Source organism: Nyctereutes procyonoides, unplaced genomic scaffold (genome assembly GCF_905146905.1).
Source record: "Nyctereutes procyonoides isolate TBG_1078 unplaced genomic scaffold, NYPRO_anot_genome, whole genome shotgun sequence".
NCBI lineage: Eukaryota > Metazoa > Chordata > Mammalia > Carnivora > Canidae > Nyctereutes > Nyctereutes procyonoides.
Genome location: NW_026575034.1, coordinates 17,765,990 through 17,791,215, shown reverse-complemented (window position 1 = coordinate 17,791,215; position 25,226 = coordinate 17,765,990). Strand labels below are relative to the sequence as shown.

At 38.5% G+C, this 25,226-nt stretch overlaps 1 protein-coding gene across 1 annotated transcript in view; it reads left to right on the top strand.

The window, feature by feature from the left end:
• Positions 1-25,226, top strand: part of SWAP70 (switching B cell complex subunit SWAP70) — a 70,540-nt gene that overhangs the window by 29,657 nt on the left and 15,657 nt on the right. Inside the window, exons 3-6 of the mRNA XM_055318084.1 lie at positions 6,956-7,129; positions 18,644-18,871; positions 21,610-21,756; positions 22,910-23,018. Coding sequence (XP_055174059.1) covers positions 6,956-7,129; positions 18,644-18,871; positions 21,610-21,756; positions 22,910-23,018 — 658 coding nt within the window. The remainder of the gene's footprint in view (positions 1-6,955; positions 7,130-18,643; positions 18,872-21,609; positions 21,757-22,909; positions 23,019-25,226) is intronic.

Below are 25,226 nucleotides of genomic sequence, written 5' to 3'. Positions count from 1 at the left end.
ACTCTGTGGTTTAACCTTTTGGGGAACTGCCAGACTGTTTTCCAAAGCAGCTGCACATTTTACTTTCCTACCAGCAATGTGTGAGGGTTCCAGTTTCTTCATATCCTCACAATACCTGTTATTTTCTATCATTTGATTATAAAGCCACATTTTATGAAGTGTGGTGTCTTATTGTGTTTTGATTTGCATCTCCCCCTGATGATTAATGTGAAGTATTGTAATAAGCATGGTTTCTTTAATTGTAAAGGTAATACAGGCTATTGTTGGAAATTAAGGATAAAGAGGAACTTATTTAGAAAATATATATCACCCATAACCTTACCATCTAAAGGAAGTCACTGTTTATATTTTGATCTGTTTATTATTATTATTTTTTAAAAGATTTTATTTATTTATGATAGACATAGAGAGGCAGAGACACAGGCAGATGGAGAGGCAGGCTCCATGCTGGGAGTCTGACTCGGGACTCGATCCTGGGACTCCAGGACCACGCCCTGGGCCAAAGGCAGGCGCTAAACCGCTGAGCCACCTAGGGATCCCTCTTTTGTATGAATTTAAGTGAAAAAGAAATACATGTTGAAAATGAGAACAGCTCTGTGCATTTCTTTCTAGGATATTATCTTCCATTTGGATACCTTGAAGCCCCTGGCAGCCATTATTAGTTTTCCAAAAGTGTGAGCCTATTGATTAATTATATGGGATATAAACTGGTATTCTGGAGCACAGTTTGTAATCTTAGATGAGATGGAGTATGGAATCACAGATTTCTAGATCTTTTGTAGTTAGAACAGACCTTGAGATCTTCTCAATGGATAGATTTATTTTAATCTATAAAGGCTTCTGTCACCCTCTCCAGCCTCTTTTTCTTCCTCTCCCCTTATTGTTCACTTTAGTGCACTTATGTTGGTCTTCTCTCTGTTCCTCATATTACCAAGACCCTTCCTGCCACAGAGCCTTCAGACATGTCGCTTCCTCTGCTGTACAGCTTGCTCCATCCATGACATGCATCTATTCCTGTTCATTCTGTAGGTCTCAGCTTGATTGTCACTTCCTCAGGGAGGGTTCTCCAGGTACCACCTCCCTATCCTTCCTAGAGCTAACCTGCTGTGCTATAAAGTGTTCTTACAGTATCCTGTGTTTTCCCTTTGTAGCATTACCACAGCTTTCATCACGTAGATGATTATGTCATTGCTATATTGTTTGATACCTGATACCCCTCCTGGAGTGTAACTTCTGTGATGGCAAGGACTAGTTCACCATTGTTCAACTCTATTGATTGATTTCATTTTGTGCAGGAGTTTTAAGGTTTGATGTAGTCTCAGTTGTCCATTTTTGCTTTTGTTGCCTGTGCTTTAAGTGACATATCCAAGAAATCCTTGACCTTTCCAGTGTCATGAAGCTTTTCCACTATGTTTTCTTGTTGGACTTTTATAGTTTCAGGTCTTACTTTTAGATTTGTATTCATTCCATTTTGCATTAGTTTTTGTATGTGGTATAAGGGCCCATTTTATTCTGCTGCATATGAATATTCAGTTTTCCTAGCACCAATTTTTGAAGAGACTATCTTTTCCTCATTGTATAGTCTTGGAACCTTTGTTAAAGATCGTTTGATCAGGGCACCTGGCTGGTTCAGTTGGTTAAGCATATGCCTTGGGCTCAGGTCATGATCCCAGGGTCCTGGGATCAAGTCCTCTGTTGGGCTCCCTGCTGTGGGGAGCCTGCTTCTCCCCCTGCCTCGCCTCCCTTTCTCTCTCTCTCTCTCTCTCTCTCTGTCTGTCTGTGTGTGTGTGTGTGTGTCTCTCATGAATAAGGAAATAAAATCTTTTAAAAGAAAAGATCATTTGACCACATACATAAGGGTTTATTTCTAGGCTCTATTTTACTGGTCTATGTGTCTCTCTTTACTCTAGTACTATATACTGTTTTGATTACTGTAGCTTTGTAATATGTTTTGAAATTAGGAAGTATAAGGCCTCCAGTTTTGTTCTTCTTAAGATTATTTTGGCTATTCATGGTCCTTTGAGATTCTTTTTTTTTTTTTTTTTAAGATTTTATTTATTTATTCATGAGAGACACAGGCAGAGGGAGAAGCAGGTTCCATGCAGGGAGCCTGACGTGGGACTCGATCCTGGGTCTCCAGGATCACGCCCTGGGCTGAAGGCAGCACTAAACCGCTGAGCCACCTGGGCTGCCCTCCTTTGAGATTCTGTATGAATTTCAGGATGATGTTTTCTGTTTCTGGAAAAAAAAAAAGAGCATTGGGATTTTGATAGGGATTACATTGAATCTGTAAAAATTGCTTTGGGTAGTGTGGAAATTTTAGCAATAGTAAGTCTTCCAATCCATGAACATGGAAGGTCTTTCCGTTTATTTATATCATTCTTTCGGTAACATTTTGTAGTTTTGTTATTTTTTTTAAAGATTTTATTTATTCATGAAAGATGCAGGGAGAGAAGCAGAGACATAGGCAGAGGGAGAAGCAGGTTCGCTGTGAGATTCCGGGATCATGCCCTGAGCCAAAGGCAGACACTCAACCAGTGAGCCACCCAGATGCCTCCACAACTGATTTTTTTTTTTAAAGATTTTATTTATTCATGAGACACACACACACACACACACACACACACACACACACAGAGGCAGAGACATAGGCAGTGAGAGGAGCAGGCTCCATGCAGGGAGCCTGATGTGGAACTTGATCCCGGGTCTCCAGGATCACACCCTGGGCCGACAGCAGGCGCTAAACCGCTGAGCCACCCAGGGATCCCCCACAACTGATTTTTTTTTAAAGATTTTATTTATTTATTCATGATAGAGAGAGAATGAGAATGGGGCAGAGGGAGAAGCAGGCTCCATGCTGGGAGCCTGACGTGGGACTCGATCCTGGGACTCCAGGAATCACGCCTTGGGCCAAAGGCAGGCACTGAACCACTGAGCCACCCAAGGATCCCCCTCCACAACTGATTTTTAAGTGTTGATTTGTATCCTGCAACTTTGCCAGATTTATTAGTTCTAACAGGTTTTCTTTGTGGAGTCTTTAGTGTTTTCTACATATAAGAAAGAGTATGTTATCATCAAACAGGTAATTTTACTTCTTCCTTTCTAATTTAGATGCCTTTCCTTCTTCCTTCCTTCCTTCCTTCCTTCCTTCCTTCCTTCCTTCCTTCCTTCCTTCCTTCCTTCCTTCCCTAATTACTCTGGCTAGGACTTTCAGTATTGTGTTGAATCAGAGTGGTGAGAGTGGGCATCCTTGTCTTGTTACTGATCCTAGAGGGAAAACTCAGTTTTCCACTATTGTGTATGGTGTTAGCTGGGGGCTTTCCACACATGATCTCATTTGTACTTTTTAAAAACATGTAAATGCCATCATTTAGTATATTTTTATCCCTGAGCATGATTAAACTAGAGAATAGTGTGTTAAATTTTAGAGAAATAATGAGCCAAATAGACAATTCATTAAAATTAAGTTATACAGTGCACTTGGATCAAAAAGCCATTATTTATTTCCTGGGAAGATATATGGAGAATTTGCTCGGTTTCTAATGCACTGCAGTCTGATTTTTACCCAAACTTCTTGGCTTTCTTGAAGATAACTAGTAACCACCAAATTGCAAAACCAGTGATCTTTTCTTAACTCATTTTTAATGTAGCATTTGGCACTCCTGATCAAACTTTGTTTCCTCACTCAATTTTCTTATCTTTGTGGTTCTCCTACCACTTTGTTCATTTGGTCATCATAATTCCTCTTCCTCCTCTTTTGTAAATGTCTGTATCCCCTGAGATTCTGTTTTTTGATCTCATCTCTTTTCTCAATTTATATTTTCTGTCAGTGATCTCATTGACCATCATGGCTTCAGTCATCATCACCATACAGTTGACTCACAAATCTGCCTCTCCTCTTAGATTACGGTCCCACTTCTTTGTTTGTCTTTGGACACCTCCACCTAAATATCTTACCAACCTTGAGATTGAAGATGCTCCTAATTGAAGACTTTATCTTTCCTTCTCCCTTGTTTTTGTCTCCATCCTATGACTATTCCCTAAACTTGATTGGTGTGATGTTTTGCCATTCCTTTGCTCATGCCATTAAGGAAATGTCCTTTCCTGTCTTTTGTAATACTTTTCTTTTTTTTTTTTTTAAACTTTTTTTTTTTTTAATTTTTATTTATGATAGTCACATAGGGAGAGAGAGGCAGAGACATAGGCAGAGGGAGAAGCAGGCTCCATGCACCAGGGGCCCGACGTGGGATTTGATCCGGGGTCTCCAGGATCATGCCCTGGGCTAAAGGCAGGCGCCAAACCGCTGCGCCACCCAGGGATCCCTTGTAATACTTTTCTTTGCACTCTTCAATATACTTCAAGGTCTTGAATACCATCTTTTTGCAAAATACTCATCTGGGCAGCAGATGATCTGCTCTCATTCTCTGCTCTAAAACCCTTCAATTAGGGGTTTCTTATAGTCTGTTTCTTAAAATTATAAAAGCTATTTGTAATTTGATCTGTGTTTGCTTTTCTAGCCATCAGTCTAGCCACTTTGCCTCAGGAACCCTATAATTCATCATATAACCTATATAGTATCACTTCTTGTTCCTCAGGGTAAGGCTATATGCTTCTGTGTACATGTCATTTCCCCAAAGTGTTTTTTAGGGGGCAGGTGGATAGAATTGATGGCCTGTGAAACTAGTGAAGATGTCCATCACGTAGATATCCTCCATCTACTGAGTTCTGTAAGCAGTTTAGCATAGTGGAAAGAGATAGCATTTGAACTTTGATTTAAACTCTAGTTTTGGTATTTACCAGCCACATGAACTTGGTATTCAGTTTTTCTGAACTTCTGTTTCCTGATATTTACAAGCCATGTGAAGTTTAAGTTTTCAATTTTTCTGAACTTCTATTTCCTGATCTGTAAAATAGGGGCAATATTTGGCCTTACAAGGCTAATATGAAGTTTAAGTAAGAAACTGCATATAAAATGCCAAGCGTATGCTAAAAGTCCTCATAAATGATGTTAAAGAAAAAAGAGAAAAGAAAAAAGAAACTGCAGCAGCGCTCGCTGTTTTCCCTTCGTGGGATCAATTGTGTATGATTGGAGTGTGGGAAGGTGTGCCAGACTGAAACAGGGTACTGAAGGCAGAGCACAGAGGTTATCTACATACTCATGGGGAACTGGTGTGCCAACCACAAATTCTAGTTAGAGATCAAGAGATATTTCTCCCTGCTGCCAGGACACACAACACTTGATATCTTCAAAAAGGAAGGCTTTGTTCATGGTGTCCTGCCACCCACTCTGCCTTCTCCACTACATCTTCCTTATTGCCCCAGAATATGGCTTTTACAATGCAGGTTATGAAGGGTGCCTGGGTGGCCTAGTTGGTTAAGCATCTGATTCTTGATTTCAGTTCTGGTCATGATTAGGTCCTGGCATCAAGATAGTACAACTTCTTTATCCATTCATCTATCGATGGACACTTAGGTTGTTTTCATGTCTTAGCTATTATAAATAATACTGCTAGGAACATGAGGGTGCAGATATTTTCTTGAGTTAGTGTTTTTGTTACCTTTGGTATATTCCCAAAAGTGGAATTGCTGGGTCATATGGCAGTTTTTATTTTAGTTTTTTGAGGATCCTCCATATTGTTTTCCATAGGGACTATAGACCGTTTGACTTTTAATGATCCTTTAGGATTCTACTCTGTCATATCCCTTTTTCTGCAGATCTTCCTCCAGTTTTTTTTTTTTTAAAGATTTTTTATTTTATTTATTCATGAGAGAGACACACACACACAATGAGAGAGAGAGAGAGAGAGAGAGAGAGAGAGGCAGAGACACAGGCAGAGGGAGAAGCAGGCTCCATGCAGAGAGCCCGACATGGGACTGGATCCCAGGTCTCCAGGATCACGCCCTGGGCTGAAGGCAGCGCTAAACCGCTGAGACACCCGGGCTGCCCCCTCCAGTTCTTAAGATTAGATTAACTCCTCAGTATTCCCACAGAACCCTTTGCTTATCTCTATTATAATGCTTATCACACTATATTATAATTGTCTTGGCATTCCTTGGAGACATAGGCTAGTATTATATTAAGAATCTTTGTATTATCCCTGGCAGATAATAATTACTATCTAAATTTTATCTGTTGAGTGAAAAACTGTTGAATTATACATGGTATTATATTAGAACTTGTCTACTGAATATCTTTTTTCCCTAATAAACTGAGTATTTATTCTGTGAGCAGAGACCAACTTCTTCATTGTTATATCCTTAATTTGTAGCATAGTACTTGGCTCATAGTAGAGGCTGAGGAAATGTTGAATGTATGATTGAATGACCGTATGGCAGGGCTGTCTTTTTAGAATTTCAGTTAAGGTTTTTTTCCAAAAGAAATATCATCTTTGACTATATAAGTAAAGATGAAATATCTGCATGTGGTTCATACTCTGTAATTGACATTCTCCACTCATCTGTACCAGGATCGGTAGGGTTATTTAGAAGAGAATGTGTGCACGTGAAAAAATAACTACCCAGTATTTTATGTGCCAAGCGAGTGATTGGGACAGATAGATACTGCTTTAGTGTCAGGCTAAATATAACATTCTTGGGGACACCTGGGTGGCTCAGTGGTTGAGTGTCTGCCTTCTGCTCAGGGTGTGATCCTGGAATCCTGGGATTGAGTCTCACATTGAGCTTCCTGCGTGGAGCCTGCTTCTCCCTCTGCCTGTATCTCTGCCTCTCTCTCGAAAAAAAAAATAAATAAAATCTTAAAAAAAACACAACATTCTTAATTGGGCTTTCAAAGTGTGGTATACAACCAAATACTTAGAAAATGGTTATTAGTTAATTGGATTGGTTATGATGGAAAGCTGTATCTGTTTTACTTGGCTTATAACCTGCTTATTTTGGAATATTTCCTTGTTCATTAGAATTTTTTCACTGAAATTTTAACTCATTATTTTTTTAGGTCCAAGACAACTTTGACAAGATTGAATTCAATAGGATGTGTTGGACCCTCTGTGTCAAAAAAAACCTCACCAAGAGTCCCCTGCTCATTACAGAAGACGATGCATTTAAAGTATGGGTTATTTTCAACTTTTTGTCTGAGGACAAGTATCCATTAATTATTGTGCCAGAAGAGGTAAGATGTAGCTCTGGGAAGTTCTTACATGGCCATCATAGCATTAATAGATCTAGCTTTAGAGTATTATGTTAATTCAGTATAGATATAGAGGGAGATCTGGGACTAGTGTTTTTGGATCAGAGGCAAAATAGCCTGAATCCAGAAGTCCAAAACTCAGTATATTGGGGTCATGTACTATCCCTGGAGATTTGCAGACAGGGTGGGACTTTTCCTCTCCGAAGTACTATAATTATAGATGAATCTGTCCTCATATCCAGAGTCTTTATTCCATACAAGTCACAACATAATTTCTGTCTACTTACATAGTAGGAAAACCAGTGTGGCGTTTTAGGAAAACAGGGCAAAATTGGCTGAATGATGCTGTATGGGAAACATAGGATCCACAGTGTTCTCAAGTCTGTTTCATGTGAGGAAAATACTATCCTTGTTTCAAAGTCCAGGATCATGACTTTTTATTGTATTTTCCAAAGTAAATGAAAACAGGACATTTTCTTATTCTGTTCTGACTTATTTTCCTTGAGCTTCCACAGGGAAAAAAAAGACAAGAGTAAGGTTTATTTCTTTTCTTTTCTTTTCTTTTCTTTTCTTTTCTTTTCTTTTCTTTTCTTTTCTTTTTTTTTTTTTTTTTTTTTAAGATTTTATTTTTTTATTCATGAGAGACACAGAGAAAAAGAGAGAGAGGCGCCGAGGCAGAGGGAGAAGCAGACTCCATGCAGGGAGCCCAATGCGGGACTCCATCCTGGGACTCCAGGATCATGCCCTGGGCCGAAGCCAGGCTCTAAACCACTGAGCCACCCAGGGATCCCAAGAGTAAGGTTTCTATGCTTACTGCCTTAAAAAATTATATATGTATAAAATTAATCATGCTTATTATAATAGTAAATGTAGAAAAGACTAATTCTCAGAATTACAATTAGGTATAGAGTTCCCCTTAAAAAAAGTCTGTTCTTAACTTTTAACAAATTATTTCACCTCTTGAGTTTTAATTTACTCGTCTATAAAATAGGGCTTATAACAGTGCTTAAGGGTTAGGAGGTTCTGCATTTAAAGGACCTAGCTCGGGGATCCATGGGTGGCTCAGCAGTTTAGCACTGCCTTCAGCCCCAGGGTGTGATCCTGGAGTCCCGGGATCGAGTTCCACATTGGGCTCCCTGCATGGAGCCTGCTTCTCCCTCTGCCTGTGTCTCTGCCTCTCTCTCTCTCTCTCTCTCTCTCTCTCTCTGTGTGTGTGTGTGTCTCATGAATAAATAAATAAAATCTTAAAAAAAAAAAAAGACCTAGCTCAGTACCTGGTATGTAATATATACTCAGTAAATGTGTCAACTCCTGTGACTACTGTTACTGCATTTTTGCACACTGGTCTGCTTATTTCCTTAGGGCAGATTTCCAACAGTGGAATTCTGAGTCCTAAAAAACACATTTTCAAAGCATTGGAGGACAAGACAGACTTGCCTGTCACAAAGGCTGTACCAGTTTATACACCTACCAGTAATGATTGAAGAGAGCCCATTATTACCTATCCTGTCAATACAGAGTCTAATCTGTGATTTCTGTGATTCATACTTATGTTAGGAAAATCTGTTTGTGCACACTGCAATATTTTATTTAAAGTCAGCAAGCATTTATTGACTGCCAACAATAAGCAAGGCGCCAAGAGGAATGCAGAGCGAAAAAGATTATTTCCTGCCTTCAAGGAATTTGAAGTCTGCTCAAGTAAAGAAATTTAAGTGTGATTCAAAGCAAAATAGATTACCTGTTATTAGAGAGGTGCAAAGGCCATGCAAATACAGAGAAGGGAGAGATTTATTCCAGCTTGGGGGAAGTAAGGAAGGAAGGTTTTGTAAGAGGCAATGTAATGTAATGGGTAAAAGAGTCTTTAACTTTTTCCATAAAGGGCCAGACAATAAATATTTAAGGTTTTGTGGCCCTTATGGGCCATACTGTCTCTATTGTAGCTACTTAAATCTGCCGTTATAGTATGAAAGCATTAGACAGTATGTTGCTGTGCTTCAATAACATGGATTTTGAAATGTTAATTTTATATAATATTCATGGTCATGAAATATTCTTTTTTTTTTTTAAGATTTTATTTATTTATTCATGAGAGACACACAGAGAGAGAGGCAGAGACACAGGGAGAGGTAGAAGCAGGCTCCATGCAGGGAGCCTGACGTGGGACTCGATCCCAGGTCTCCAGATCAGGCCCTGGACTGAAAGCGGCACTAAACCGCTGAGCCACCCAGGCTACCCAGAAATATTCTTTATTTCCCCTCCCTACCACTTAAAAATACAGAAACTGATCTTAGGTCATGGATAGATAGATAGATAGACAGACAGACAGACATGCCATGAGTCAGATTTGGCTGATAGACTAGAATTGACTTGTGACAGTCATTTACTGTTCCCTGGTTAAGAGCAGGAGTCTGCATTCATATTACCTGGATTTGAATACTAGCTGTGTGACTTTGGATGATATATGTCATTTGTTTTTGCTGCAGTTTCTTTAACTATAAAATAGGGCTAATGCTAGTATCTGCCTCCTGCTGTTCTTGTGAAGATCAGACAAGGAGAATGCCTGGCCCCTGGAAAGTGCTCATTAAATGTTAGCTTTTATGTTTATGGGGAAAGTAGCACTTGTTCTGGGCCTTAAAAAGATAGGAAGAATTTTGACTAATGGAGAATTCTGGATGGAAGAAACAGTGGGAAAGGTTCTATGGATCAGGAAAGCAAAGGGCATGTTCTAAGGTGAGTGAGGTAGGTATTCCGCTTGTCTAAATAGTTAGGATGCTTACTTAGATACAGCTGGATGATGGGGTGCCTTGGTGGCTCAATTAAGCTTCTGCCTTTGGCTTGGGGTCCTGGATTGAGCCCCATATCAGGCTTCTTGCTCAGCGGGGAGTCTGCTTCTCCCTCTCCCTCTCCCTCTTCCTGCTACTCCCCCTGCTTGTGCTTTCTCCCTCCCTCTCTCTCTCTGTCAAATAAATAAAATAAAATCTTAAAGAAAAGAAACAGCTGGATGGGCTAATTTAAACCAAAAAGGATATGGGGGAGCTCACAGAATTGCCATGATGACTGAGAAACCAGGTTTGAAAGCTATCAGTCTGGAACTATTACAAGGAAAATGCTGCTGCCACCAGAGAGTAGGGATTATACTTGTGCTGTGGAACACCTCTGGCCCTGCATGCTTGGTACAGCCCAGGACTCCAGTATTCCTGCAGCTGTTCTTGCTACTAGAGAGAATTCTTTGTGCCTGCTTTCCAATTCACAGTGAAAGGATAACACATCTAATTGGTATGGCCTATGTCAGGTGCCATGAGGTAGCTGCAAAGGAGGCCTGTAAAGGATCTATTTGCATTTTTAGCTTCTTTGTTGGGAGGTAGGGAATTGCCTAGACATGAGAAGGGGATTAGATGGTAGGTAGTCAAAAAGAATAACACATGCCCTTTCTAACTGGAACATGATGGCTGTGAAGAAGAGTAGTAGTAGATGAGGCTAGAGTTTTGACTTTATCTTGTAGGCAGTAGGGAGCTATGAACTACTGATGATTTTTAAGCAAGAGACTGACAAGTATAAATAGATGAAATATGGAGAGATGGGAGATGGAAAGTTGAGAGAAGGTAAGTGGCATTTGAGGACTGAAGTATAGTAATGTCAGTGAGAATGGAAAAGAAGATCAGATGTGGGCAGCTCGGGTGGCTCAGCAGTATAGCGCCGCCTTCAGCCCAAGGCGTGATCCTGGAGACCCAGGATCGAGTCCCACATTGGGCTCTCTGCATGGAGCCTGCTTCTCCCTCTGCCTGTGTCTCTGCCTCTCTCTCTCTCTCTCTCTCTCTCTCTCTGTATGTCTCTCATGAATAAATAAAATCTTAAAAAAAATTTAAAAAAAAGAAAGGGTGGTCAGATGTGACCAATCCAGAGGTGACAGGACTAAGTTCATAATGCCTGGCTGGGTAGGACTATGGACACTTTTCAGGCTTGGGCAATCAGGAGATAATATAGTGGAGTTGTCTAAATCATGATTAAAACCATGCTACTTGGTTTAAATTCTGACTCTTTTTTAAGCCATGTGACCTTGAAGAGATTGCTTAATCTCTTTGGGTTCCCCTATCTGTAAAGTGGGGATAACTGCTTCATTCATTGGACTCTTGTGAGGACTTAGTTGATGATGTGAAGCATTTAAATGTAACATCTGGCCCTATGTTAAGTGCTCACTAAATGTGTCTGTGTGTGTGTGTTTATTAATGAATGACTAGATGATGAATAAGTTGGGGATATGGTGTCTGATGGTGGATTGGGTATATTGCTATTTGAGGTGGAACATACTTGTGGAGCAGTCCTGTTTTCAACTGGAAGTGCATAGCCAGAGCTAGTGAGAGGCCAAGACTGGAGACAGAGATGAGGAAGCCATGGAAGTAGATTAGATCAGAGAGGAAGAAACTGTTGTGGGAGAAGTGAGGGCTGAGGATGGAACCTTGGGACTGTTTCTGTAGCAGGAAGAGGAAGTAGATTTGGTACAGGAAGCTGAATTGAATAGTCTATAAGGTAGGAGGAGAACTGAGGAGTGTTGAGTCATGGGGAAAGAAAAAGTTCTAAGAAATGGGAAAGTAGTTACTTGGATTAGATGTTACAGGGTGATGAGGGAGATGCCCTTGGATTTACCAGTTAGGTGGTCATTGGTAATCACATAGAATGCAATTTTACTCTAGTGATGGGAACAGTTTCTTAGTGCTTAGTAACAATAATGATGAGATAATGTGTGTATGTTAAAAGGGAAATAAAGAATAAAATGTGCTATAGGAAAAAAAAGTGGTACAGAGTTGTTCACCAAAATTGTCTAGCTCAATACAGAGACACATTGAAGGGAATGGAATATTGATAGTGTTGAAAAAGATGTACTGGTGGTATTTTAAAAACCTAGCTGTTGCTTGGAAGAATTATGCTAATAAAACTTTCAGTATTGTCTCTTAAGACATGTAATTATGCTGTGTTCTAAATTTATTTGTGTTTTCTTTGGAACTAGAGGTGCGGTGGGTCTCTTACCTGTGAACCTGTGATGTTTGGGTTCTTTCCATCACTAAAATATTCACAGTGGAGGACTTGAAAGTGATCTTGCCCTGGTTTCAGTATTAGAAATTAATAAGGGAACTTACCTTATTCCTCAAGGTAGCACTTGCTTGCTATGGAGGACTTGTTATTGGTTTTAAATCATTGTTGAGCCACAGGCTGTGAAGGGAGCTGGCCAGCACTGGCTTCCTGACTGCTTTGCTAAGAGACTCAAAAATTTATGTACCAGGTGGCCTGAAGAAGTGGGACCCATGTGAGCCTTGTGGTGTGCCATGATTCTATCCTTTTCTGTACTATAGAGCCCCAACAAGACTCCACAGCATGCTTACTTTCATCTTTGAGAGCTAAGAGTAATGTCCTCTTTGGTCCTCTTTCTAGACAAATTAATCTTATTTGAGAACGTGACAGCTTTTCTTTGACTTGTATGGAAAGCCACAGCATACCCTGTCATGTTATTGTTTGGACTTACTCTGTTTTGACATCCTTAACTCCCTCAGCATTTCTTCTGCTTAGATGTAGAATTTCTCTGTGGCCTGGAGTACTTGTGTGGGGAAAGAAGGAACCATTGGGACAGATTTATGTGGAATTGCTTTGTCTGGTTGCTGAACCAGCCTCCTGAGGTTAAAATGCAGCTCTGTATTTATTAAGTTCTTAGCATATCTTTCCTTGGGTCAAGCACTGTAAACTCAAGGTCACACTATTTTATGGAAAATACTAGAGTCATAATATTTCTTAAGATGCCCATTGTCTGTTATGTTTTGCTTCCTTTCTGAATACTTTAATAACATTTAAAAACATATTTTGAACTAGTTTCAGACTAGAGATTTAATAAAATTTAATGCAAAGACAGATACATGTTAAAAATAAATTTTGAAATATAATGTCTTAATTTGTCAATAGTGTATATATGAATTTAATTTGTAATCTTACCAACTTTTTAAAGCTTTCTACATTTAAGGTAATTTTTATGTTTCCTAATAAACATTTATCTACCATAATGACTATTTGTATCTTAAGTCCAGAATGTTTTTAACTAAGATTTTATTCTCTAGTTTTGATTAATGCTATAAAAGATATACATAACAGTGGTAGTTACATGAATGACATAAATTATATAAATGTTTGCTTTTGACTCAGTTTCCCATTATCCGGAAAATAACATCAAAAATACAGATATTTAAGTGACTTAACCACACAGACGTCAAGATATAGTAGTTCCTGTTTAAGATAGTTGTGTAATTTTTGCCAAATGATATTCCTGGAAATGGTATCTGTATAGTTTTTTCATTAGTATTTATTTTCCACAGAGCCAAGAACAAAACAGGATGTGTCTGTTGTGGGCTTATTTGGAGGAATTGCCTTGATACAATTAAATATCAAGCCTGAAAAAGTTTTAAGAGGCCCTTCATGAAGTAAAACCTGAATTGTTAAGCCAATAAAGGCCCTTTTTATGATGACAGGGAAAGAACTTTTAACAAAATAATTTTTGGAGTCAAAGGCCTCGAAAATCACATGCAGCCAAAGAAAGTTTATTCTTTGTTATTTTTGGTGAAACTTGCTTGGAAGGAGGAAGTAAGCTGCTTCCTGAAACTGAATGAGCTCTTAGAATTGATGCAGGCCACTTGAGACTAACACGGCAGCACGTGATTTATTATTTAGTATAATTGAATAGTTGAGAATGGGAATGTTTGTTTCCCCCTGGCCCAATATAATGAATTAAGAGGCCCTTCAATTATTTGGTAATGATAAGTGTATGATTGTGTTGAAAGGCAGCAGGAAATGAATCTAGATAATTTGTCTGGGGCATTCACTGGGAATGCTGAGCAGATAGATGCTCTGTGCTGATGACAAACTCAGAGGGTTTGGGAATGCATCTTCAGAAAGGTTCAGGATGATCCTGGGAAACTGCCTGTAGAGCTGAGTTTGCTACTCACAGGCACTCGGAGTTACTCACATTATAAAAGACGATTTGATACACAAGAGGAACTGAAGCTTGGAGTGGGAGGGGCTTGGGTGTATTCATAGTGGTAGGTGAGTAAAAGCTAAGGCTGTTTCCTGATTGGTAGTATGAATGGTCATTCGGATGCACCAGTTTTTGTCACGCCTGTACATGTGACCATATGCATATGTGAGTGTTCTATCAGCTTTTATGCTTGCACTGCCTTTATCTTTATCCCAAGTTGTGATCAGATGGCATAGGCCCCCCTTTTTGCTGCATTAGGGAGACTGAACATGTAATGCCTCCAAGATATTTTACTTTGGGCAATTATTTATCTTAATGTCCTTTTTTACTTTCTTTTTCTCTCTTGTCTCTCTTTAATCTCTTCTTGTCATTAGTCTTTCTTCCTTTTTTGCCCCATTCTCGCCTTCTTTCTCTCTCAACCATTTTCTTTTTCTCTCCTCCACTGACTATTCCTGTTACTTTTTTTTCTTCCTTTGAGGATTTTATTTTTTATGTTTTTAAAAAGATTTTATTTATTTATTCATGAGAGACACACAGAGAGAGAGGCAGAGACAGAGGCAGAAGGAGAGAGAAGTAGGCTCCCCGAGGGGAGCCTGATGCGGGACTTGATCCCAGGACCCTGATCATGACCTGAGCCAAAGGCAGACCCTCAACCGCTGAGCCACCCAGATGCCCCTTAAAGATTTTATTTTTAGGTAATCTCTACAAACAATGTGGGGCTTGAACTCAACAACCCCAAGGTCAAGAGTTGCATGCTCCATTGACTGCGCCTGCCAGGTGCAAATGAAATTTTTTTTTTTTTTCTTAAGTAAGCTCTACCTAATGTGGGGCTTGAACTCACCACCTGAGATTAGGAGTCGTATCCTCTCCCGACTGAGCCAGCCAGGCACCCCCCATCCGGTTACTTCTATTTAAAAGCCAAGATAATAATAACATCTGAAAAGCTTAACAGTAGATGATCTGTCTCCGGCAAGAGAAAGGCAAGACCTAAGTTGTTCTACAACAATTAAACATTTGTTGACTACCTACTATATTCTAGATTGAGAGTAATTTCCATCCTAGAGGACTTTATAGTATCCCATCAAATTAAATCTATAGCACTCTTGTTATTTTATGACTTTGTGATATTTTGTGGATGTACATTTCTTTGCAAGCATGTTTTTCCTATTGTTGACATTCTTTTTCTGCTAAAATATGTTATTTCAGAGACATGATTTTAACCAAATTAGTGGAAGTACAAAGGAGAATAAGAAAAAGTAACTTACAAAAAAAAAGTAACTTACAATCTTGTCTGTAACAAATTAGACTATTTCTATGTTTTCCTCTAGTATTTGTCGAAATATTTATGTAATTTTTATGCAGTGGAAATTATAGATAAATTTAATTTTGCATTCTTTAATTTATATTATTTCATAAATGCTTTCTAAAATATAATTTTAAATGTTTGAATAATACACCACTCAGTGCAAAAGTAAGTAACATTGATGGAGTGTCTGCTGTGTCAGACACTATGCAAAATAATCGGTACCCGTCTCATTTAATTCCCATAGTATCCCCAAATGATAAGTGTTACTATGTCCATTTCATAGATGAACACACGTTGAGGCTTAGCTTAATTTATTTCAGTTTGGTAAACATTAATTGAGCTCTACCACATTCTAGGTATGATGTTGAGTTCTGGACATTCAAAGATGAGTGGGACGTGGTCCCTTCTATAAGGAATTCAGAAAATGGTGGGGAAGCAAATGAGTAAAGATAATTTCAGCATTCTAAGTGCAGTGACATAGAAGATCATAGAAGGGACGCCTGGGTGGCTCAGTGGTTGAGCATCTGCCTTCGGCTCAGGGCATGATCCTGGGTCAAGGATCGAGTCCTGCGTCGGGTTCCTTCATGGAGCCTGCTTCTCCCTCTTCCTGTATCTCTGCCTTTCTGTCTCTCATGAATAAATACATAAAATCTTAAAAAAAAAAAAAGATCATAGAAGAACCCTCATCCTGACCTGGATTAGGGTTGGTCCGAGCAGTTTTGCTAGAAGCAGTGCTTCTCAAACTTTAATGAGCATATGGAAGTACCTGGGGTTCTTGTTGTAATGCAGATTTTGAGTTTTGGTGAGGTCCAAGATTCTTCATTTCTAACAGACTTCTAGGTGATGCTGCTGCTGCTGTTCCACATACAGGAATAGGAATATCCTAGATGATACAGGATTTGAATGAATACCAGTTAGATATAGAAATGAGGAGAGTATTCAAAACAGAAAGGATAGCATGGGAGAAAGGCACAGAAGCATAAAAAAGTATGTTAGTGGATTAGCTCCTTATAATCTATGGCAGGTCTTGGCAACTATGGCTCACTGCAGAATCTAGCCCATAGCCTATTTTTGTGTAGCCCACATGCTAAGAATAGTATTTAAATTTTTAGGGATCCCTGGGTGGCACAGCGGTTTGGCGCCTGCCTTTGGCCCAGGGCGCGATCCTGGAGACCCGGGATCGAATCCCACGTCGGGCTCCCGGTGCATGGAGCCTGCTTCTCCCTCTGCCTGTGTCTCTGCCTCTCTCTCTCTCTCTCTCTCTCTGTGACTATCATAAATAAATAAATAAATAATTTAAAAAAATAAATTTTTAAAGCATTGTAAACAACAACAACAACGAAGCAAAACAGCAACAACCCAAAGAGTAACATAATAGAGATGCATAAAGCCTAAAATATTTACTCCCTAATCCTTTACAGAATTAGTTTGAGACTTCTGATCTGTGGTATAGTGAAGTGTAAAATCCGAAGCAGGCATAATGGAGGACGTGTTAGAGATAGTAAGCCTGATTGGAGGGATGGTGGTCACCAAGGGACACAGAAGAGCTTGGCCTATATCTCTGAGGTGATAGAGAGCCAGGACAGGATTTAAAGAGCGAGGTGACAGGCTTAGCTTATGTTTTAGAAAAATTTCTCTAGCAGAATATAGATACAAGGGAGCAATGCTGGAGGCAAGGATACCAATTGAGAGATCTGAACAAAGTAGGAGGGGATGGATTTGAGAACCACTGGGACAAAGTTTTTAATTCTCTTTTGACTGTAACCCATAGAAAGATAAATATTTTATTTCATGATCCAGCACACATAGACGCATCCATAACCAAACTTATCACAAAACATTTGTCTTTAGATGAAAAATATTTCCATTCCATTAAAGAAGATTTTGGTTACTACCTAGTATATTGATTTCATATTGGTTTATAACGTACAGTTTGAGAAACACTGATCTAGGGAAGTAAAAACAGTAGGTTTTTATCACTGATTTGATATAAGGGAGTGGGCAAACAGGGATTGGTATGGATATATGGTGTCATTCCCAGATGAACTCAATAATAGAAGGGGAAGCTATCGGGACACCTGGGTGGCTCAGTGGTTGAATATCTGCCTTCAGCTCAGAGCATGATCCCATGATTCAGGATCGAGTCCTGCATCAGGCTCTCTGCAAGGTGCCTGCTTCTCCCTCTGCCTATGTCTCTGTCTCTTTCTCTCTTGTGTCTCTCATGAATAAATAAATAAATCTTAAAAAAAAAAAAAAGAAGGGGAAGCTATTTGGAAGGTAGAAGTGACTCATTTTTGTATGTGTTGAATTTGAGAGCACTACGGGAAACTCAGGCTTTCCAGAAGATCAGATACTGATTTTTCATTCAGTGAGTATTACTGCCTCATTGTTTTGTTCACCTGCTGTTATTTCAATAGCAACATTTTCTACTGTTTTTCTACACAAAGGTGTGTGTGTGTTTCAGGATTTAATAAGCTTTCCATCCCAGGCTAGGAATTCAGCCATTGTTGCCAATATTGTCAATGCTATAATGAGAGGAATCCGTTTCAAATAGTTGGCTTACATGGAAACTTTGTAAATCGAAGTCTAATTTGTACATACTATTTTGAGATGCTTATTTAATTTAGTACTTGCATATTAGTTCAGTAAGAGCAATATTTTGATATATTGAAATATCCAACAGAATAATCAAATCACATCAGTTAGTTTGTGGTACTATATGTGTGCACTTTGCTTTAGTTCTATAGTTTTTTTTTTTTTAAGATTTTATTTATTTATGATAGAGAGAGGCAGAGACACAGGCAGAGGGAGAGGCAGGCTCTATGCCGGGAGCCCGACGTGGGACTCGATCCCGGGGCTCCAGGATCGTGCACTGGGCCAAACCGCTAAGCCACCCAGGGATCCCCTAGTTCTATAGTTTTATCATACAGATATTATATGCTATTAGAGGGTTATCAGTTTCATATTTCTTTACTTATTTTATAAGGTTAATATAGGACCAGTGGCATTTTATCTATACCTTTCCCCCTGATAATTTCATGATTCTTTAAAGATTTACTTTTGTAACTAAAAAAAAAAATTTCCTAAGTTGACTTTGAGTGTAAATAACATATACATACCTAAGTTTAAGTTTTATTTTTTCCTAGGAATTAATAATTTTACATTTTTGTTTGTACAGATTGAATACCTGCTTAAGAAACTTACAGAAGCTATGGGAGGAGGTTGGCAGCAAGAACAATTTGAACATTATAAAATCAACTTTGATGACAGTAAAGATGGCCTTTCTGTGTGGGAACTGATTGAGCTTATTGGAAATGGACAGTTCAGCAAAGGCATGGATCGGCAGACAGTGTCCATGGCAATTAATGAAGTCTTTAATGAGCTTATATTAGATGTGTTGAAACAGGTAAGAGTCCTGTAACACTATTTCTCCTCACCTTTAGAATTTGACATATTTGAAATAAGACATTTTCCTTATTAGTCATTTATACTTTTACACCGATTTATTTATTTATTTATTTATTTATTTAAAAAAAATTTTTTTATTTATTCATGATAGTCACACACACACACACACAGAGAGGCAGAGACACAGGCAGAGGGAGAAGCAGGCTCCATGCACCGGGAGCCCGACGTGGGATTTGATCCCGGGTGTCCAGGATCGCGCCCTGGGCCAAAGGCAGGCGCCAAACCGGTGTGCCACCCAGGGATCCCCCGCTTTTTTTTTTTTTTTCCAGGGATCCCTTTTACACTGATTTAGAACAGGAATAAAGTTTCTTAATTTCCCAGGCTTGTATTAGGCTTTCATTTAAAAAAGTTACTGGTGCAATTTTGAAGTACACTTAAGCATTGAGAAGTTACTATTTTGAAAGAACTGTTTAAGTGACATTTCTGACTGTTTTTAAAGTACTTTCATGTCATGTGTACATCCATTTGTTGATCTGAAAGATCCTCATGGCATATTATTCAGAGAAAAAAACACAGGTTGTTCAATAGGAAGTATCTTGTAACCCTGCTCATGAAATGTGATATATGCGTGTAGGGCTATCTGGAAGAATGGTCACCAAAATGTTAAAAGTGATTGTCTCTGGATTGTGGGATCTCTGTAAATTTTATTTTCTTCTTTATTTTCCTTTTTAATTATTGGACTTATTACTTTGTATATGATTCTATACATGAATGTATGTATATGATTATATATTTTTATGAAATCAGAAAAATACCCTTACTTTTGGGAGAAAATACCTTTATGTAGCAAAATTATACTTATTAGATTATGACCCACATAGCATCTGATATACATATGGGAAGCTTGATGCTTGTTAAATAGAATTTATATATTTTTAGTGGATCTTACAAATTTCTTAATTATTATACTGAATAATAACTCCAAATTGAGATTTCCTTACTTTGGCCTTTTATTTACTCAGCAGATGTTGTCTTTACTCTTTTTTCCTAATTGAGCCCATCAATAAACATTAATTGAGGTTTCATTTGTGTAGGTTTTTAGTGCTAAAAAAAGGCATGAGACATGGTCTCTGTTCAAAGACTTGTAAGCCCACCAGGATAGCAGGATAATCTGACTTCAGATGAATTTTAGTATGAGATAGCTTTTACTTAAATGTCCAAGAATAGGGAACTGAATAAGTAATATGATTAGAACTTGGTATAATAATTAAATAATATGGCAAGCTAATATATATTTAATGGTAATGTATGATCTACTACTGGTTATTAGCACTTACACATTTGATGATTAAAATGTTAGCTATTCTTGGAGTGCCTGGGTGGCTCAGTCAGTTAAGCATCTGGTTTTTGTTTTCAGCTGGGGCCATGATCTTAGGGTTGTGAGATTGAGCCCTGCTTTGGGCTCCATGCCCAGTGGGAAGTCTGCTTCGGATTATCTCTCCCTGTGCCCACCCCCTTGTGTACCTGCACACACTTTCTCTCAAATAAGTGTGGGGAAAAAAAATCGGCTATTTTCAAACAACCCTGAAGGGCTTTGGCTGATAACGTGTCATTTTGCTTAAGTAAAAATAATGAATTTTTACTTTATCAGTCATATCATCTTTGTGACTAATATGGGGGAAGGAAGTATAGGCCTAGAAGTGTGAGTGTAGGAGCTACATTTAGAAGCCAGAATCCTGAGACACTTGGGTGGCTCAGCGGTTTAGCGCTTGCCTTCAGCTCAGGGCGTGATCCTGGAGTTCTGGGAATCGAGTCCCGCATCGGGCTCCCTGCATGGAGCCTGCTTCTCCCTCTGCCTGTGCCTTTCATGAATAAATAAATAAAATCTTAAAAAAAAAAAAATGGAGCGAGAATCCTGCTAGTTCCTTTTCTGTTCATCTGAAGCAGAGTTCTTTTTTCCAGAATAGGGAGAGGTCAGGTAGAAGGGGAGGTTGGTGCCAGAAGGTGATTGGTTGGTTGAAAGATATATTTGCGTTTCGTGAGGTTTTAATTTACTGACAATCACTTAGAGTTTTGTGTGTGTATGTGTTTTAATCAGAATAGAATAGTGTAGTGAACTCCCATATACCATTCATCCAGCCTCAGTAACCACTGACACATGGTTAATCCTACTCTTCCTACTTGCTTAATACCTTCAAGATACCTTGAAACAATCCCAGATAGTCATTTTATATATAAATAATTCAATAGACATCCCTAAAAGATCAGGAATTTGAGGGGTACCTGGGTGGCTCAGTTAAGTGTCTGACTCTTAGTTTCAGCTTGTCATGATCTCAGGATCATGAGATTGAGCCCTGTGTCAGGCTCCATGCTGGGTGTGGAGCCTGCTTAAGATTCTCTTTAAGATTCTCTCTCCCTCCTTTAAAAAAAAAAAAAAAGAATTTTAAAAAATCACAATGCTTTTGGCACCAGGAGTTCTAAGGCTACTTATCTGTATAGCACTAGGGGATGGCAAGTGCAGTGGACAGTTGTCTCTGCATATCCAGAATTCTGGTAAACTTTTGTGTGCACGTATTTGTGTGAATTTGACTGGGTTTAGTGCCCTTGGCCTTTATATCCTCAATAGGTTCATGATCCATAAAGGTCAAGAACCACTGATACTCGTGTATTCAAGGAAGAGATATTAGCTCTTAAAGTAAAAGGCCAGGCATTTATATCAGATTTAATCTTTCATAGGGTTACATGATGAAAAAAGGCCACAGACGGAAAAACTGGACTGAACGTTGGTTTGTACTAAAACCCAACATAATTTCTTATTATGTGAGTGAGGATCTGAAAGATAAGAAAGGAGACATTCTCTTGGATGAAAACTGCTGTGTGGAGGTAAGAATCTACTGTTACCACTTTCTGATGCTGCCCCCTGCTGCTCAAGTATTTTATCTTGCTTCTGGTCTTTAGAACCTTAAAATACTCTTAAAATTTACATTTCTAAAATAGTATAGGTGTACGGTTGCCAAACTTCCTGAACCAAAAACCAAAGATCCCTGACAAGTTTTTTTATAATGTGAATTTGTTTTCTGTCTCATGAACAAAGTATAGGGATTAAGTCAGATTTATTTGTACATTTAAGGAAACACTTATTCAATAAAATGGAGTTCTAAAAAAAGCAAAAAAAAAATCAGTAAGACAGGGTTTGAAATCATGAATATATGAGGAACTCTGGGCCATTTTGAATACAGTAAATAAAACTAAAGAAAATATAAGTATTACCTTTGAATATTTTAGGTAACCTTCAGGACATCTTACTTAACATTTAACAGCTGTTAATTCTATAAAGTGAAGTCTTCAAGAAACATACATTTTGAGTTTTTGATTTGTATCGGAACTATCATAACTGTATTTGTTGAAGAACATTTAAAATACCTAAAATCTCGCTTATAAATGAGTGTGTTTTGATGGATGAAATAGTATAGATATATTAATGTCTCAGGGTGTGCACTGCCACTAAGGGGTCTTCTTAGATTCAGCTAAATGTGGAGATTCACGAGATTAACATAGGCCATTCCAGTCTACTTATAAGGATATAGGACAGGAGCTATAGCTTGCTAGCAGTAATATCTCAGGTGCAAAGAAAGTGTATCTGCATCAGGCAGGTATGGAAATCACCCTGGGTCAGAAGCCTCATGGCGCGCTGGAGTCAATACCTGTTAAAACAACGTGGATATACCTTCCAGGGTTCCTGTAAGGGGTGTGGTGTGCTCATGTATCAGTTACTGTGCTCAGGAAAGCCAAAGCATGGTGTCTCCATCAGGTGTTGATGGTTCTCACAGTCCAGATGGAGTTTACTAATCAGGGTTCACTGTTACCATAGGTATTGTTGCCTACAGGATAGCATTCTGTAAACCAGAAATATACCCTTATAGACATTTTTCACTGACACTGAATTTCGGCCAGATTTGTATAAATGATTAAGGTTGGATTTAATTTAAATGCTTAAAATAAAATTTTAAAAAGCTGTTTTCGCTTTCTGTGTTAGCCCTTGCCTGACAAAGATGGAAAGAAGTGCCTTTTTCTCATAAAATGTTTTGATAAGACTTTTGAAATCAGTGCCTCAGATAAGAAGAAGAAACAGGAGTGGATTCAGGGTAAGGCAATTTTTATTATTTGTCATGACATAACTTGAGTTCTGACTTTGTATTTTTAACCTTATTAAAGATACTAAAAGCATTGTTCCCTCATTGTAGTTATTTCTACATGCAGCATAGTAGCTGAAAGAAAAATAAAGTGAGAGGAGTTCCCAAATTTTTCATCAATTTCATTTGTATAATGAATTTGTGGGAAAATTATAAACTGGACATTTCAGATTTTATTTACTTTTACTATTTAAAGAGAATGGAATTTCCCCTTTTAAAGACTATTTTAAAGTGACCATCTTGAATTTTTAATAATACAACAAAAGAGGAATAATGCAGTCACTTTTAAATATTTCCAGTAATTTTCAAGATCTGTTATTTTCACAAGAAATCACTAGTTTCAAATAATTGTCTTAAGAGCACAAACTTTTTTTAGAGATTTTTATTTATTTATTTGACAGAAAAAGAGAATGAGATAGCGCAAGCAGAGGAAGGAGCAAAGAGAGAGAGGGAGAAGCAAGCTCCCCACTGAGCAGTAAGCCTGATGGGGGGCTCCATCCCAGGATCCTGGGATCATGTACTTGAGCCTACAGCAGATGCTCAGTCGCTCAATCAACTGAGGCACCAATGCCCAAGAGTACAAACTTTTGATTTAATAACTTTTAAACTAAAGTATTATTCTAAAATTAGTAAAGCATGAAATACCATATATGAGGGTTTTTTTTAATCATGAAAGAGGCTTCTGCATATATTCTTGAACATAAGTAAAATTATGTTATACTGAAAATTGTGGTCATTTTGATGTGACTTAAGATTTTGAGGCAAGTGTATCTAGGTTTGAATCCTCTTCCCTGGGTCACTTGAGTTGAGTTATGAATTTTGTAACTGTTTTTCCTCTTCTGTAGAATGGGGATAATAACAGTACGTACCTCTCAAGGTTTTCGTGAGGTTTAATAATTCGATAATGAAGATAGACTTGCACATTTTAAAAATGGCATGTCATTGCAGAAATGTGATAGATTGCAAACAACCTAAATGTCCATTAATTGCAAAATGGTTGAATAAATAATGGAAGAAACATAATGGGGTTCTTTTTAAGATTTTTTTTAAAGATTTTATTTATTTATTTATTAAAAAAAAGATTTTATTTATTTATTCATGAGAGACACAGAGAGCGAGGAAGAGACATAGGCAGGGGGAGAACAGGCTCCCTGGAAGGAGCCTGATGTCGGACTAGATCCCAGATCCTGGGATCATACCCTGAGCCGAAGGCAGATGCTCAACCACTGAGCCAACCAGGCGTCCCCACAGTGGGGTATAATGCTTTATTTTTTTAAAGATTTTATTTATTTATTTGAGAGAGAGCATGAGAGAGAGAGCATGAGCAGAGGGGACGGGGAAAGGGAGAGGGAGAAGCAGACTCCCTGCTGAACAGGGAGCCTGATGTGGACCTTGATCCCAGGACCCTGGGACCATGGCCTGAGCCGAAGGCAGACACTTAACTGACTGAGCCACCCAGGTAGCCTGTTTAATGCTTTATATACTGATATGGAAAGCTCTAAAGAGATATTATTGCTAGCTCTCGAGATAAATTGAGTGAAAAAAAACCCTCAAGGCTCAGGAGAGTGTATTAGGTGAAAAGAAGATGGAGGATCTGTTTGTTTGTTTGTATATGCTTAAAATATCTCTGGAAAGATGCACAGGAAACTGTTGGCATTAGTTGGTAGTGGAGAGGGAGATGACACTACTTGGGGAACAGGAGGGAGACTTCCCATATGTCTTTTCATGCTTTTGAATTTGAACAATGTGAAAGTGTTAGCTATTGAAAAAATCAAATTTAATTCAAATAGTAAGGAAAATACATAAAAATTAGATAATGCATGTAAAGGGTATCCTTATAGTAAGTATTCAGTAAATGATAGCTACTCTTACCATCTCAGGAAGGGAGTGTATAAGGATATGGTTTCATAAGGCATAGATAAGGGGCAGACTAAACCCAGCAGGTAGCAAATCAGAGATCAGGAACTTTGAACCTCAACTCTTACTATGTCTTGTTCTTACTTGGTCCTTTGAGAAACATAGAGAAGGGCACTGAAAATGTTGTTAAATTCTTCAAATGTGTGTGATATTCCTGAATCAAGTACCTATTTAAGCAGAGATAAGCAGTTAATGGAATTTTGGAGCTGGTAGGGACTCTAGAGATGACATCTTTCATGTTAG